Source organism: Pongo pygmaeus, chromosome 7, assembly GCF_028885625.2.
Source record: "Pongo pygmaeus isolate AG05252 chromosome 7, NHGRI_mPonPyg2-v2.0_pri, whole genome shotgun sequence".
In the NCBI taxonomy this organism is placed as follows: domain Eukaryota; kingdom Metazoa; phylum Chordata; class Mammalia; order Primates; family Hominidae; genus Pongo; species Pongo pygmaeus.
The window spans coordinates 155,615,369-155,632,083 of NC_072380.2; the positions used below are offsets into that span (position 1 = coordinate 155,615,369).

The following is a 16,715-nucleotide window of genomic DNA, read 5'->3' on the forward strand; positions in this document are numbered from 1 at the left end:
ACACTGGGGATCAAGATTAGAAAGGGACAAACATCCAAACTGTATCATGGCAGGAGGAGCCTGGCTCTGCCAGACAGTTGAGCTGTTTCATCAGCCCTGATTTCCCTTCTCAACTAGTATGTTTGCAAGCACTAAACTGCTATCTTGTGTACACAACTCCGGGGTCCCTCTGTTATTGGTGCTGGGTAGGGTATGGTGGGAATCCTCCAGGCCCTGGCCATGAGGTGCTCTGTATTTATCGCCTCTGTCCGGGTCATGGTGGGCAGGTGGGTCTGCCTCCCCTTCTAGACCAGGTGAACCTTAACAATAGGTGCATGTTCTACTCATTCCAACTCCCCCAGGGGACTGGCCCATGACTGGCACTGAGGAGTTGGGGGCAATGGCAGAACTGCCTGGACCTGAAGCAGGCTGGAACCTCTGTTCTCTCCTTACTGCCTGTCTCAGTCAGTTTGGATTGCGATAACAAAATACCACAGGCTAGGTGGCTTCAACAACGTAAATTAATTTCTCACAGATCTGGGGACTTAAAGTCCAATATCAAAGGCACTGGCAATCTGGTGTCGGCTGAAGGCTTTCTCATTTGCAGATGGCAGTTTTCTATTTTATTTCTTTTTTTTTTTAGCGATAAGGTCTTATCATGCCTAGGCTGGTCTCGAACTCCTGGACTCAAGCAATCTTAATGCCTTGGCCTTCCAGTGCTGGGATTACAGGCGTGAGCCACTGTGCCCAGCTTGAAGATGGCAGTTTTCTTGTATGCTCACACAGCAGAAAGTGACCTCACTCTAGTTCCTTCCTTTTCTTATAAGGACTCAATCTCATCGGGGAGCCCCACCCTCACGACCTCATCTAAGGCTAGTCACCTCCCAAAGGCCCCACCTCCTAATACCACCCTCCTGGGGGTCAGGGTTTCAACATATAAACTTTGTGGGGGACACAAACATGCAGTCCTTAACACCATCGTCATGGAGATGGAGGCCACAGACCTACCAACACCCATAACCTCAAGGGCACTGGTGGGGACAGAAGGGTCTTACCCAGCACTGCCATGTGGCAGAAGTTCTCCAACATTATGTCTCTGTAGAGGCCTCCAGGCAGCACTTAGAAATTGCCAACTCCTCTGGTGAGGTCACTACCATATCCTCAAGGCCCACAGTCTCCTGAAACAACAGAACTTTGCTGCTTCGTGGAGGAGCGTCAGTATGTCCACACCATAGGGGTGTAGTCACTTCCCTCTGCCAGGGAGAATGGGGGAGGAAGAACGGATTCCTAGTGTATTTTTTCTCTTCAGAACTGACAGCCCATCAAGGTACAATGAAATAGAAAAAAGGCTGGCCAGGTGCCAAGTCCTGGCTCAAGCCTGGCAGCTCCTCCCACTGAACCTCATGGCCACCCAGAGGACAGGGCTTCCTTTCACACACATCAGAAATAGGGAACCCAAGACCTCGAGAGGGGAAATGGGCCCAGGGACATGCCTTGGCTTGGGGTGGCTTAGGACCAGGGCAAGACGCCTGACCCCAGAGCAGAGCATGCTCTGACACTGGGCAACACATTCCATGCTCTGGACCTCAGTTCCTTTGGCTACTAAGGAGGCCCAAGGATGCTTTCCTGTGTGGGACGGGGCTACCTGCAGACATAGAGGACCTTTGAGCACCTCGTAGCTCGCTTCCCAGCCAGCCTGGGTGTGGAAATGGCCGTGCTGACAGGCTCTCTGCGATAGGGCCCAGCCATGGCCAGTGGGCCTCCCAGGATCTGCCCCTGGGTGCAGGGCCTTGAGCGGGGAGGCCATCGTGCTGCCTTTGAGACCAGGACCCAGCAGGGGCCATACCCAGATTCAGAGGCTCAGGACCACCACGGAACTAAAAGGAGATTCAAGGCCTCAAACAACAGTGGCCCCTAAAAAGGCTGGTAAAGGAGTGTTTTCACCTCTGTTTACAGTTGAGCGCACTGCTCAAGGTCATGCAGCTGGTGAATGGCAGGGAGTGGACAGTGGAGAACATGAGGCTGGTCATCAGGAGCAGGTAGCCCTGGGTCTCCCTCTGCTCTCAGCAACTTCACACCTGCCCCTCCCTGGGCCCCGGTCTCATCTCTAAACACGAGTGACCCCACCTCATTTCATGTCATCATCACTGCCCTGAAAGGGAAACAACAGATGTGCAAGGTCTGAGGGTCCATGTGTGGAAGCGGAAGCCAGAGCTGAGACCACACGGGCAAAGGAGTGGGCATGTGAGGCTGGGAGCTGGGGCTCATTTGGGAGGCTGGTGGCTGCCATGGCTGCAGCTCCTGGCCCTGCGGACAGCCAGGCCTGGGGTCTACAGGAGCTGGGCAGGGAAGAGGACAAACAAGGTCTCACAGGTCTATTCTCCCCAGCCTCCCAGCAGGCAGCTGAGTCCAACGCAGTGCCCGAGAGCTCAGCCCTTCTCAAGGAGAGTCCTCGAACCCAGAGGGGGCTGGGTAAGCAGCAGAAGTGCAGAAGCCCTGCCCAGGCTCTGCCTCCCAGGCCACCACCCACCCCTCATGGCTGCCACAACCACCAGCCCATGACTGGCCACATCCTGACCCCTACCTACCTCATGACCTCCCCAACTCTGATCTCCACACCTGACCCCAAAGCACATTATTTTTTTTTTAGAGATTAGGTCTCTGACTCTGTCACCCAGGCTGGAGTGCAGAGGCCATAACTCACCGCAGCCTCAAACTCCTGGGCTTGGGGATCCTCCCACCTTGGCCTCCTGAGTAGCTGGGGTTACAGGCACATGCCACCACACCTGGCTCATTTTCTTTTATTTTCTGTAGAGATGGGGTCTCCTTATGTTGCCCAGGCTGGTTCAAACTCCTGAACTAAAGTGATCCTCCTGCCGTGGCCTTCCAGAGTGCTGGGATTTCAGGTGGAAGCCACCACACCCAGCCCCCCAATAAGCACATTTATGTGGGGCGTGAGGTGAGGTCCCTGAGGTGCAGTGTGGATGCGTCTTGATTTGTCCCAAGTTTCGCTGCCTTGTGCCACAGCCTCCCAAGAATGGATGCAGTCTACACCTTCTGCAAACCCCTGCCTCAAACCCTGACTCTCCAGAAGCACATGCAGCCACTGGGACCCTGAACCTCCTCCAAATGGACTTTAACTGGGACAGCTGATGACAGTCCTCCAACCTCAGGGAGCTGGGGAAGCCGTGGGCAGGGGCTGCAACTTCCTTTCTTCCAATCAACCCACCACTAGCAATCAATCACTTGGCCCACTGGATAAGAACGGTGGCCTGTGGCGTCAGGGGCGGCCCATCGCATGCTCAGCCGTGGCTGAGCACGAATGAAGCATATGGCAGTCACGCACAGACAGGCCCAGGGCAAGGTCTGCTCTAGACCCTCCTATGCAGGAGACAGACAACTTCCAGGACAGCGTGCCTGGGGTGCCCACAGAAGGCCAGGCTGGCACAGGCAGGACAGGTGTTCTGTAAACCAACCCCAAAGTAGAAGGGGCTAAAAGACCACCTACCCATCCTAACCCCTGAATTCACCATGCCACCCTGAAAGTATGGCCTCTCCTGGGCATCCCGAGGGATGGGAGCTCCCAGAGTGGAGGCTGCCTGTCCCGAGTGAGGACAAAGGAGCGCCCTCAGGCCTGACCACTCAGGGGTGCCACCCCAAAGATGAAGGCAGTGGTGGAAAGAGGTTCTACTAGCAGGCTGGAAGCAACCATAGAGGTCCCAAAACATGTCGCAGTACCTGCTGCCCCACTAGCCACTGGAGAACTGAGGCTGCAACTTGTAGGGGCACTGTGAGAAGACAGGGAGTAGCTCCAGCCCGGTGCTCACAGATAAAACGGGGAGGCATTTAAACAGGACCAGAGACTTTCGCGCTCTGCTCTGGCAAGCTCCAGGGCTTCCCAAGGGCCTCAGCAGCCCCAGAAACAGAGTGAAGAGACACAGCCTCACGGAGCTGTGCTGTGGTGTCTGGTACAGCGGGGCTCCACCTGAGAGGCCTTGGAGAAAAAGATTCTGAGGCTAAAACATTCAACCACTTGAGCTTCTGAGACTGGTCAGGAGGAGAAAACAAAAGTATTCGGAGGACACGGCAGTCTCTATAAAGCGTTCTCGGGGACAGGACAGAGGCAGGAGGTATGCACCAGGCAGCTGGGCCCAGCAGCTCAGAGATGAGTACACTCTGGGCTCCCTAAAAACCTCACTCCAGGGAGACCTCCAGCAGCGAGCCCAGGTGAGGAGGGGCTGCAGGAGGAGCAGGGCCCGAGTCCCCTGGGTGGCACAAGCGATTCCAGCCACAGGGGCTGCGCCTAGAGTCAGGCTCCAGGCCTTGCTGCAGTTGGTGTGGAAGAGGGGCACCCTGAGGACACAGCCACTCACTGGGGACAAGCGCGTACCCATCAGCCCAGCACAGTCAGCACAGGAGCAGGTCAAGACCGGGAAGAGCTCACGTCCTGAAGAGCTACAGTCTGACAGGGACAAGCCATCTCCAGAGGACTCAGGAGAGCCAGCCAGGAGCTCGGCCAGCCGGCCTGCCCATGCCCTCCCCAGCTCCACTCACCCAGAATGTCCTGCTGTTTCAGAGCCCTCGGGACATGTTCTAACCTCCTGTGTTGCCTCAAGCAGCTGCAATCCAGCAATCTCGGTTAAGAGGCTCTGCTAGGAGTGTCACGTGAGCCCAGAAACGGCACAAAGTACACGGATGTGCAGAAGTTCCCCAGACAATGAAGCAAACAGTGCGGGTGACACCACGAAGGCAATGGGACCCAAATGGGAACTGGGACTGTCGTTCAGCACTGAGATCTTTAAAAACTATTTGGCTTTTATAATCGTCACACATGCATTCAAAGCAAGAAACACACACTTCCAGGACATAGGTAGGGCTCTGTCAGCAATGACTTTTGCCCCTGTATCTACAGAGATGTGAAAATACGAGAAGCCACAGCGAGCCAAATCCTCTCCCTCATGAGAACAAAGGTTTCAGTGGAATCAACAGCAGACGCTGGAACGCAAACTACATGCTGACTCGGCCAAATGATCTGAATTTAGGAGGAAAAGAATTCAAGGGCAGAGCACCGGAAATAACACAGCAAGACAAAGCTATTCAGGCCGAGTGCTGTGGCTCACGCCTGTAATCCCAGCACTTTAGGAGGATGAGGAAGGAGGATCGCTTGAGGCCAAGAGCTCAAGACCAGCCTGGGCAACACAGTGAGACCCTGTCTCTACAAGAAAAATAAAAAGGTAGGCGTGGTGGTGCGCGCCTCTAGTCCCAGCTACTCAGGAGGCTGCGGCGGGAGGATCACTCAAGCCAGGGAGGTCGAGGCTGCAGTGAGCTGGGATCACACCACTTCAATTCAGCCTGGTCAACAGAGTGAGACCCTGCCTCAAGAAAAGAAAAGGACAATGCACCTATTTCATGCTCGCTGAAAGACGAGGCAAATCACTGTGGACGCAGCTTCTGGAATCTCAGCTGCAGGCAGTGAGTGTTGCCCGTGAAATGGAGATGCCGCAAAGCAGCTACAGACATGGAGAAAATAACCACATCCTCTTACAACCCTCTCTGTGAAAACTGACCAGGACAGACAACTCCTCCCCAGAAGTATTACTAACGTGCTAACAGCTGGGGATAAGAGCACACATATTGCTGGAAATCTAAGCAGCCAGTTTTACTGTTTTCAGTGACTTACGTGCAAACCTAAGACTAATCTCTGAATGTCTGATCAAGACATATTCATGTAAAGGCCATAAGTATGAAATTCTGGGCAACATGGTACATTGGACTCTGAGCCAAAATGCCAAAATACCACACAGGGTCCGTGTCCTCTATCCGGGTGATGAGCAGGGCCTGGTCAGCCACTCCTACTTTCTTCCCGGAAACGAACTCTACCAAGTCAACTCTCCGCGGGGCCCCCCCACATCTTGGGGCCACAGCCCATGGGATGGGATCTGCAGGTAACAGAGGATGGTTCCAGAGTCATTCTGCTGAATGAGGCCACGAATGAAGTGAGACGTACGGCCTGTTCAGCCACTAGCAGGCCAAGAACTGAGTCCCAGATCTCGGCCATCGGACCTCAGGCAACCGTGCTCGGGGTCCACCCAACACGGGGATGGCCGCCAGACCAGCAGATAGAGCCTTCTGAGATGAAGTCTGTCCAGGGGCGGTGGGCATGGCCTCCTGTCGGCCTGGATGGAAACTTCTCTCCACGTGGACAGACAGACATCTCCACCCTCTGATACTGCAATGATCAGCCAGCGAACAGGAGGCCAGATCGGCCCAGCCTGGCCCCCATTCCAGCCAGGGTGAGGCTCTGGCTTGTTCTAGGCTAGGGTGGACCCTTCCAAAACATTTCCTCACTTTCGGATGACACAGCAAGTGATACAAAACCTGTATTGACAGGTACCTCGGGCACGGACCATCCTGGGCACCTGAGCCACATCCGTGGGCGACCCGCTCCTGGAAGGGCTCTTGAGTGTCTGCACACGCCCCCCTGCCTCAGGTGGGGTCAGGGCACAGGACCATGCCACTCCAGGGTGTGGGGAGAAACAGGGCCAGTGGCCAGGGCAGGGCAGAGAAGCCATCAGTTGTCACCTGCTGTGGATGAGCAGGGCAAGGGAGACTGAGCTGTGGCCCCGCAGCCACCAGGGCCCTCCTGGAGGGCTTCAACCTTGACCACAGCCCTGAGGGCACCATGCCGCCTCCTCAGCTGCTGCTGGCTCCGGAACACGGCACACAGTGCCCGAAGCTGCCCCACTTCCTGCGCACTGAAGCATGGCTGCCGCTCCGCAAAGCGCAGGACTGCGTCAAAGGCCACGGCCGCCTGCTCCCAGGCCACCTCCTCGCCCTCACCAGGATCTCCTCCGCCGTCCTGGTCAGCTTTCGGAGTCTTTTCTGAACTCCACACAACCTCTGCTGGCGACGTGGCAGCAGGGGGCCGTCCCCCTTCTGCCTCCCTTCCCACTACACCCCAGCTGGCGGCCTGGCGCTGGCGAAGCTGGCCCGGGCAGGAGGAGCCTTCCTTTACAAGCTCCAGGATGTGTGCAAAGGACTTGTTGTGCGGCTTCGCTTGGAAGCACTCTGCCTCCACCTCCTCCTCAGAGGAGCCGCCTTCGGCAAACACAACCGATGGCCACAGCTTCCTCCAGGCCCGCCTGAAGACGTGGCTAGGCACTGCGTTCCAGGCACAGGCCACGCTGAATATGGCATCGTTCATGTTGTAGCGGGTGTGGGAGCCCTGCAGGGGGGCCGGAGGGTTAATGAAGTTCCTCATGAAGTCTCTCCGAATGCCCTGCTCCATGGGCTGCACCAATGAGGCCACGCTGGCAGGCAGGAATATGGTGAAAACGTTACTGGACACCAGCTCGGCCTCCTGCGGGTGAGCCCGGGAGCTGTCCAGCAAGAGAACGGCTTTGCTGTCTTCGGGCAAACCTATGGTTCTGAAGTGCTCTCTCACTGAGGGCACAAAGATATGATGGAACCAATCGGAAAAAATCTCCTTGTCCACCCAGGCGTTCCCCTGGGCCTTATAAGCGATGGGCAGGTGCTGGATGCCTTTGAAAGCCCTGGGACCGCTGCACTTCCCGATGGCCAAGGGCTTAAGCCTGTGGGAGCCCGTGGCGTTGGCACACATCAGCACGGTCAGCCGGTCCTTGCCCTGCTTGAGGCCAGGCACAGCCCCGCCTTCCGGAGTGGGATTTGACAGGCACCGCCAGAAAAGGCCGGTCTCATCAGCGTTGTAAACCTGCTCGGCGGACAGCCCATGCTCGGCAGCCAAGCTCCTGAAAAATGCACAGAACTGCTCCGCGGCCTGGTGGTCGGCTGCCTGCTTTTCACTGGACGCATCTAGCTTTTTAATGCCGTGTCTGGCCTTAAAGCGCCAAAGCCACCCTCCGGAGAACACGCAGGGCTCAGTGAGCTGCATCTGCTCGTAGAAGTCCTTTGCCTTCTCAATGAGCATGGGGCCTGACACGGGGACACCCTCGGAGCGCTTCCCCAGGAACCACTCGTACAGGACGCGGTCCAGGTGCTCCAGCTTGGGCGTGTGCAGCGTGCGCCGCTGCTCCAGTGCCTTGTTGGAGTCCGAGCTGGCAAAGAACCGGAGCAGCTGCGCCTTGTGGGCCCTGATGTCGTAGAGGGTGGACATGCCCACGTTGTACTCCTGCATCAGTGCCTTCCGGCTCTCGCCCTTCTCCAGGCGCGTGCAGATGTCAATCTTCTCCTTCAGCGTCAGCACCACCCTCTTCCGCTTCTCCCCTCTGCTCTTCCCGGCAGCCGGCTTGGAGGCCATGGGGAGGGGTGGCTGATCCTAGCACTTGCAGGACACACGCCTGACCTGGGCTGCTGCCACTACTTCCCCCTCCTCCTGCTCCCCTTCTGGGGCTGCGTCTCTCCCTCTCCACTCTGCCTGCCTGCTCTGCTGATCCTGAGCACAGGCCCCAGTCCCTCTCGGGTTCCTCACTTCCTCACTCCACACGCTGTACCTCCTGCCTCAGGTATCCCTGGTCTTCCAGGCTCCACACACCTAGGCCTTGGCTCCTGGCAGTGCAGTCAGCTGCCAGTTCTCTCTGTGGAGGAGGTGACCCTGTCAGACTCCCCTCTGCTGCTCCACACGGCTGGAACTCCGGCCTTCTCTGTAGATACTGTGGCAGCGGCTCCCCTCAAACTGACCAGGTTTGGGGTGGTAAAGCTTTTACCGCATAAGCAGCAGGTGCCTCTCCAGGGTCCACAACGGTATCTCCAGCACAGCACTTCAGGGACTGGAAAGCAGAGGGAAGAGAGAGGAGAGTGATGGGGCAAGCCCGGGACACACCTGGCATCCTCACGACTCTATCCTCACTGGGACGCTCCAGCTGAAACTCAAGGGCTGTTGAGAGGACCCACGCAAGTGCTAGCATGCACTGTGGGGAGAGGGTGGCCCCGGGAGCAGCCCCGCCTGCCCGGCCCCTGGATGTGCTGCTCAGGTGGACTCTGCCCAACTCCCACCAAGCAAACTGAAGCCACTCGCTAGGGCCGGAGACGAGACATGGCTCTCACAGGAGCAGCCCGGCCTTTCCTGGGAAGTGTGCAGGCAGAAGCCATCAGAGGAAGACCCAAGAACAAACCTCCCACCCGCCTGGACTAAGCTTCTTGCTGTAACTGCTCGCTGGGGCTGCCTGAGCTGGCCACCTTCTCAAATCCCTTATTCCTCCCTGCGGAGCAGAGGCAGGGGTGGAGGGATGCAGGCAGGAGGAATTCCTCACTACCCTCCCCGCCGAAGATCTTACAAACCCCATCTGGAGCAGGTCTCTAAACTCTCTCCAACACAGAGCCCCAAACTGCCTCTAGAAAACAAGGCGTTGGAAGTTTCTCTAGAACAGCAGGCCTCAAGCTCCTCCAAGGGCTAGGACGTGCTGCCAGTTTCTCAATCACCCTCTGACCTCCCTGACCACACACACTCACATGCGTCTACGAGGAGCCGCAGCAGACAGACAGCTGTGACCATTCCAGGCCTCTTCCAGAGGGGACTCCTCAAGCTCAGCTCAGGGTACCCTGCCCCAGGCAGCCACACTGAGCCGCTGTTCTCTGAAACCCCAGGCTCTAGTGCTGCCCGTCCACCTGGCTCCACAACCACAGCAGGGCTGCAGAGCCCGCCAGACATGGACGGACAGACACACACACATGCACACACACACAGCCACCCATCCGCACACATACACGCTCAGAGGACACAGGAACAAGCTAGCCCAGAGCAGGAACTTCTTTAGCATTTGCTAATTTGGGAGGCTCTATGAACAAATGACTAATTCACGCCAGAAGCAAATGCCAGGACACCTGATGGCCCCCTGGGAGCAAGGGTTCTTCCTGGGCCAGCTGTGCACCCTATGAAAAGCTTGCTTTTAAGTTTCATACACACCTTTGACCAATATGAAGAAAAATGACATAAAAACGTCACAGCTCTAATCAAACACATCTTTCTGTTGGAGTTTTGAACTAACTTCTCACCCTTCTCCTATACAAAGAGAATGTGGGTCATTCTCATCCCTTCTAGGTGGACAATTCCATCCTCTCATAACAACTCTGTGAAACACCCCACACCCCTCCCTACACCCGAGCCGACTGGCAGGGCATAGAGGGCACATCCCTGTGAGGCCAGGGCAGCCTATGGAGTCAGGACCTGCAATGCACTTCACCCTAAGACGCTGGTGAGGGTGGTGAGGGCTGAAAAGCTATTTGCCCCAACACCAGATGGCTCAGCTGGCCGCTTCAGTGTGGCATGCGTACTATGGGCAGGCCTGGGGTCTCCCTCTCCTCACTCAGCAGACCAGCAGTACTTGAGGATTGAATCCTGGAGTTCCCACCTTCCTCCCGCACCCTTACCATAGCTGCTTCTGCCAACTCCATGCAGAGCATGTGGCCAAAGGCCTACTTACACGTGGAGTGCAGAAACGCAGCCCTTTGAGGCCAGAGCTCAAGAGAAATGAGGAGTGCAATCAAATGCAGCAAAAGCTCCAAAGAAAAATTCTAGGCTTGTCAGCGGCCACCTCTGGGTGAGTCCTGTCCTCTTCCGGAGTCAGTTTCCTGGTCTGCAAAATGTGGGCTGGTCCCTTAAGGATCCTGCATTGTTCACTGAGGGTGACGGTGTGACGTGTGCGTGGTCTGGCACAGCACAGTGAGCTATGTGCATCTCACCATGGGGAACAGGAGGGAAGGCAAGGCCACAATCCACCCTCGAGATTTTTAATACGAACCCGCTGTAGAAAAACTGGGGGAGACCCGGAATCCCACAGTAGCTTGTGAGAGACTAACTGGGGACTGGGATGCCGAGAAAAGCTTCCTGGAGGAGACTCAGCACCAGACACGGGCTCCTTGTGGACACATCTCCATGTCTGACATGCAGGTGTAGCAGGATGACACAAAGTGGCTGAACTTGTTTCATAAGGAATATCTGAATTTTATTTTTAAAGGAAGTTTTTGGTCTTGCAAGTGGGACAACAGTGTGTTCAGCCACTTTGTGTGTGGCTGTGGGATTCCGTGTCTCCCCGAAATTAGGGTGGTTTCTTGCCTTGCGACTGGAGGGGAAGCACTGATCCCCGAAGCCACGTGAACACGGGATGAAACATGGAATTCTCCTGTGCCCAACGCACAGACAAGAAATAGGAGGCCTAAGGGGCCAGCGCTGGGGCCGACACCGTCCTGTGTGAGGGGAAGAGGCCCTGAGAAACGCGGGGGGAAAGCGGGAAACAACCTTCGCACGGGCATATTGTGTGGTGTGGGTGTGGGTGGGTGTGTGTGCTGGAGGGTATGGAGGTGTGTGTGTGTGTGTGTTGGGGGGTATGGAGGATATGAAGGAGAAATACTCAAAAAACAAGTCGCATTCTGGGGCTGGGGGAAGAGGTGAGCTGGGGGTCAGAAGGAGAGTATGGGACAGAGGAGGACAGGACAGAAAGCCTGAGGCCATGCGCCCCGCAGAGAGCGCCCGGGAGCCGGCGCCGAGTTCCACTAGGAGCCCTCCACGCTGGGGGATCCTGGCGCAGGGAGAGCGCTGGGCTACCGGCGAGGCTCGCTTAAAAAGCGTCCGTACCCCAGGGTCCCCGTTTGCGGGTAGAAATTCAGTCTGGGACAAGAACAAAAACAAAAATGGAGAAAAAAAGAAAAAAAAAGTCTCGGTCTGGTTGTTTAAGGGCAAGCGGACCTCGTGACCAAGCCTCTCTGAAAGTGGGAGCGCAGGAAGGGTCCGGGCCGGGGCGTCAAGGCCAGGCCCGGCGGCGAGGGGTGGGTTCGGCTCGGGGGCCGCGCGCTCAGCCCGCGGGGGTCGCGCGGGAAGCACAGGGCTTCGGGTTCCAAGCGCGGCTCCCGGGAGGGGGCGCTGCCGCCCGCGGCTGGGTCCGGCCCCGCAGCCTCGCGACCAGCCCCGCCCCGCCCTGCGCGCCCGCCTGCCCAGACTACGGCTCCCGCCCGCGCCGCCCGCGCCGCCCGCGCCCACACGGCCCGGCCTGGCCGCCCAGCACCTCAAGCCAGGACACTACTCACCCTGCTCACCCAGAACAGCCGCCGCCGGCCGGAAGTGCCGGCCACTCTGTTCTCCTCCAGTCCGCGCCTCCTGGTCTTCCCCCAGCTACTTCCGGGACGCTCTAGACAGGCTGGAGGACTCGGCACTCGGTGGTGTCTGGGAGCCAGACTTGGGCTTTCACAGAGCTGGGTGGCGACGGAGGGCGTGGGAGGGGAGGAGGCCTGGAGGAAAGGGGAGAGGGGAGGGGGGAGGAGAGGAGTGAGGGGGTCCCAGGGTGGGGGCAGGCGTGGGAGGGGAGAAGGCGCGAGCAGGGAGGGGAGAGGGGAAACGGGGCGAAGGTGGGGCGTGCGGCCTGGGTCCTGGGCTCCTCGCTGCTCTCCATCTGTGGAATGGGCGCAGGGCGTCACATTCCTTTCATGACAGTGAACCCTGCGCTGAAGGCGTTGGGGCTCCTGCAGTTCTGGGGCAGCCGCAGGCGCCCAGGGTTTCGTGCCGCCCAGCCCAGGACAGCCTTCCCGGTGCAGTTTCTGATGCGGGGAGCGGGGGTGGTGCAGTGCTGCCTTCCAGTCAGCAGGACCAGTGCTCAGCCCGCCTGCTTGACCCCCTTACTTAGCTGGGGTCCAATCCACACCCAATTTAGATGATTCCGACGATGAGATTTTAAACTTTTGAACTGGGTGCGACTTAAGTGAGTATGGACCTGAGTTGGTGCTGTAATGAGTTGAGGCTGCGGAGGGCCTTGAGATGGGTGCGTGGATTTTGCCCATGGGACCTATGCAAATCTTTGGAAACTGGAGGGTGGACTGTGGTGGGCAGAATAATGGCCCTCCAAGGATGTCCACATCCTAACCTCCAGGTCTTGTGAATACATTACTTGCATGGCAAAAGGGACTGCAAATGCAATGAAGCTAAGATTCTTTAGGTGGGGAGATTCTTATGTTTATCAGGGTGAGCCTAATGTACAGTCATCCCTGGGTATCCATAGAGGATTGGTTCCAGCACCTCTCAAGGATGCTAAAATCCTTGATGCTCAAATCCCTTACATAAAATGGCTTCGTATTTGCATATAACCTACACACATCTTCCCGTATACTTTAAGTCACCTCTAGATTACTTATAATACCTAATACAATGTAAGCGCTATGTAGATAGTTGTTATACAGTATTGTTTAGGAAATAGTGACAAGAGAAAAGTTTGTACATGTTCAGCACAGACACAGGTTTTTTTCCGAATTGTTTGTATCCTCGGTTGGTTCCATCTGCATGCAGAGCCCACGGGTTCAGATAGGAGGGCAGGTGCCATCTCAGGGGTTCTTGTGGGAGTTAGGAAGCCAAGTGAGAGGACAATGGGATGAAAGCAGAGAGAAAAGGAAATGTGACAACAGACGCAGGGGTTGAAGTGATGTGCTTTGAAGTTGGAGGAAGGGGCTACAAGCCAAGGACTATGAGCGGCTTCTAAAGGCTGGGAGAGACAAGGAAACAGGGCCTCTCCTGGAGCCAACAGAAGGAATGCAGCCTGCTGACCCCTTGATCTTAGCCCATGGCACTCATTGTTCCATTAGACTTCTGCCCCCCAGAGCTGTAAGATACAAATTTGTATTGTTTCGGATCACCACATTTATGGTAATTTGTTAGGACAGCAATAAGATACAAATACAGATTTGGGTAGCTCACTCCTCCTTTTTCCTTTTTTGAGGCAGGGTCTCACTCTGTTGCCCAGGCTGGAGTGCAGTAGTGCATTCTCCTCACTGCAGCTTCAACCTCCTGGGCTCAAAGGATCCTCCTGCCTCAGCCCCCAGAGTAGCTGGGACTACAAGCATGCACTGTCTCACCTATCTTTTTAATTTTTTGTGGAAACGAGGTCTAGCTGTGTTGCCTAGGCTGGTCTCGAGCTCGTGGACTCAAGCGATCCCAAAATGCTGGGATTCCAGGCACGAGCCCATGTGCCAGCTCACTCATCCTTAGTTCCGTTGTTACCTGGGCTCCCAGGACCCTCCCACCCTCTGGTTCTTCTCTTCCTCACCCTCCCTTGCTGGTTCCTTACTGACCAGGCCATTCTTTGGCTCTTTTTGTTCAACCAATCCCCACTCTCTGGGTGATCTCCTCCAGTGTCATGCCGTTAAATACCATCCAACACTGGCAACGACCAAATTCATGTTTCCTGCCAGGGCCCCTCCCCAGAAATCCAGACTCCTATGTGCTAGCCAATGTCTCTGCTTAGCTTTGATCCTCCAGCCCAGCCTTGCTCCATCTGCATTGCCCCCACCTTTCATGAATGGCAACTCACCTTGCTATTCACTCAGGCTCAGCCTCGACAGTCTCCATCCCTCGTATCCAGATCCTCTACCCTCAAAATCCAGCCAGTGTTTGGCCTCTTCTCACTCCCTCCAACTGCCCTCCCCCATCCACACCTCTGTGGTCTTGCCTCCTCCCCAGTCTCCGTTTCTGCCCTTACCCCCATACAGCTATCAACTGCTGCATCAAAAACCACCCAAAACTTAGTAGCTTGAAACCAACTGTTTTTATTGCACATGATTCTATGGGGCAGGAATTTGGCCATGCTAGAGTCAGATGTGTTTCACAGAGGAGGAGGCTGAGATAGGCACATGGCAGGACTAGAACCCAAGGTCACTGGACTGGGGCTCCCATGGCAGGGTCTCCGGGGACAGCAAAGTCCTCCCTCCCCAGGAAGGCTGGCTCCATTCCTGGTGTGACTCTGCTGCTGAAGCAGCATCATTGTCTGGGGTAAATACCTGGGGTTCATTGTCTCACACCAAGAAGATTAAGGACATGGACTCATGTGGATGGGTTAAGGAGCAGAAAGTTTAATAGACAGAAGAAAGGAGAGAAGAGAGCAGCCCTCTCTTTTGAAAGAGGCATCCAAAAGAGAAAAGCCAGCCTGCAGCAGACCCCAGCAGATTTTATAGGCAGGCTTGAGGAGGCGGTGTCTGATTTACAAAGGGCTCACAGATTGGTATGACCAAGGGTGATGTTTACATATGGCGTGGGGAAGGCTGGTCGCCCCACCCTAATCTTATTATGCAAATGGGCTTCTACTTGGCCAGCACCATCTTCTCTGCTCCCTATTGTACGCGTGGCTGGCAAAGAGAAGGGAAGATGGAGCTGCCATATTGATCATGCCTAGTCTCAGGTAGCTTTTTCCTATTGGCACAACTGCTGGCATTCACCCATGCAAGCTTCCAGCTTGCTTTTCTTATGTTTGCAGCTCGATTTTACAGGCTGCTCTTTGTTAGAAAAGAAAATGATTTGGGGGGTGCTTTTCATTAAAAGGAAAATCTTACTGAGGACTTCCTTACCCTCACTATCTGCCTAAGTAATTTATTTTTAACTCCTATATCAGTGCCACCTCAGGGACATGGGATCACGTGGTCTCCCAGGACTTGGACGGTGCTGGTGGGCAGTGGGGATTGGCATGAAACTGGGGCCTGATCCCAAGATGCATGGGGCTCCTCCAGGTGCTCCTACCATTACTCAGGGAACCTTGGCCTCTTCTCAAGGACCAAGTCCATTCTGACACTGGGAGGGGTCAGAAAGAGAGGAAGAGAAGGAAGAAAATACACTAGTGTGTGATCACTCAGTGGGTTCATTTTGACCCCTGGCAAGATAGAGCCGATTTATCAAGACGGGGGAATTGCAATAGAGAAAGAGTTTAATTCATGCAGAGCCAGCTGAACGGGAGACCAGAGTTTTATTATCACTCAAATCAGCCTCTCAGAAAATTCAGATGCTAGGGTTTTTCAAGGAGAGTCTGGTGGGCCAGGGAATGGGTGCTGCTGGTTGGCTGGGGATGTGGAAAATGGTCCTCCTGTGCACTGAGTTTGCATCCAGAGGGCCACAGGACCGGCTGCGGGGTTGGTGGGCTTCGCTGGACCATCCGTCAGTCATTAGACGTGCAAAAACCTGAAACGACATCTCACAAGGCCAATCTTAGGATCACAATAGTGATGCTACTTGCAGGAGTAAATGGGGGAGTTGGAAATCTTGTGGTCCCTGGAATAACGGCTAGGAATCATTTTGGTCTAACCTCAGCAGAGCTCAGATCCCCTCATCTTCCTCATGAATAACGGCTGGGAATCATTTCAGTCTAACCTCAGCAGAGCTCAGATCCCCTCATCTTCCTCATGAATAACGGCTGGGAATCGTTTCAGTCTAACCTCAGCAGAGCTCAGATCCCCTCATCTTCCTCATGAATAACGGCTGGGAATCGTTTCAGTCTAACCTCAGCAGAGCTCAGATCCCCTCATCTTCCTCATGAATAACGGCTGGGAATCGTTTCAGTCTAACCTCAGCAGAGCTCAGATCCCCTCATCTTCCTCATGCAGTGGTGGCCTTTCATTAGCTTTACAAAGACGGCTGAGTTTTGGGAAAGGGCTGTTATGCCCAGAAATGACTAAGGGCAGTTTGGAGATTAACTGGGGGTCGGTTAGATCAGATCTCCTTCATCGTCACCATTTTCTCACTGTTATAACTTTTACAAAGGCAGTTTCCAGTGTCTCCTGGGGACTGGCACTGAGGATTCCCTTCCCTCAGCCAAGTTCACAGAGCAGAGTCCCCAGACCATGCCTGGGCCACTGCACCAGCCTCCTTCCCCACTGAGCGGAGCCCCCAGACCATGCCTGGGCCACTGCACCAGCCTCCTTCCCCACTGAGCGGAGCCCCCAGACCATGCCTGGGCCACTGCACCAGCCTCCTTCCCCACTGAGCGGAGCCCCCAGACCATGCCTGGGTCACTGCA

General features: G+C 55.6%; 1 protein-coding gene across 1 annotated transcript; it reads right to left on the reverse strand.

Moving 5' to 3' along the window:
- Positions 1 to 564: 564 nt before the first annotated feature.
- Positions 565 to 12,068, reverse strand: JRK (Jrk helix-turn-helix protein). Its single transcript, XM_054499005.2, has 2 exons — positions 11,980 to 12,068; positions 565 to 8,726 (listed from the first exon to the last, which is right to left on the reverse strand). The coding sequence occupies exon 2, from the start codon at positions 8,255 to 8,257 to the stop codon at positions 6,551 to 6,553; it is 1,707 nt and encodes a 568-aa protein (XP_054354980.2). The 5' UTR covers positions 8,258 to 8,726; positions 11,980 to 12,068; the 3' UTR covers positions 565 to 6,550.
- Positions 12,069 to 16,715: the final 4,647 nt, after the last annotated feature.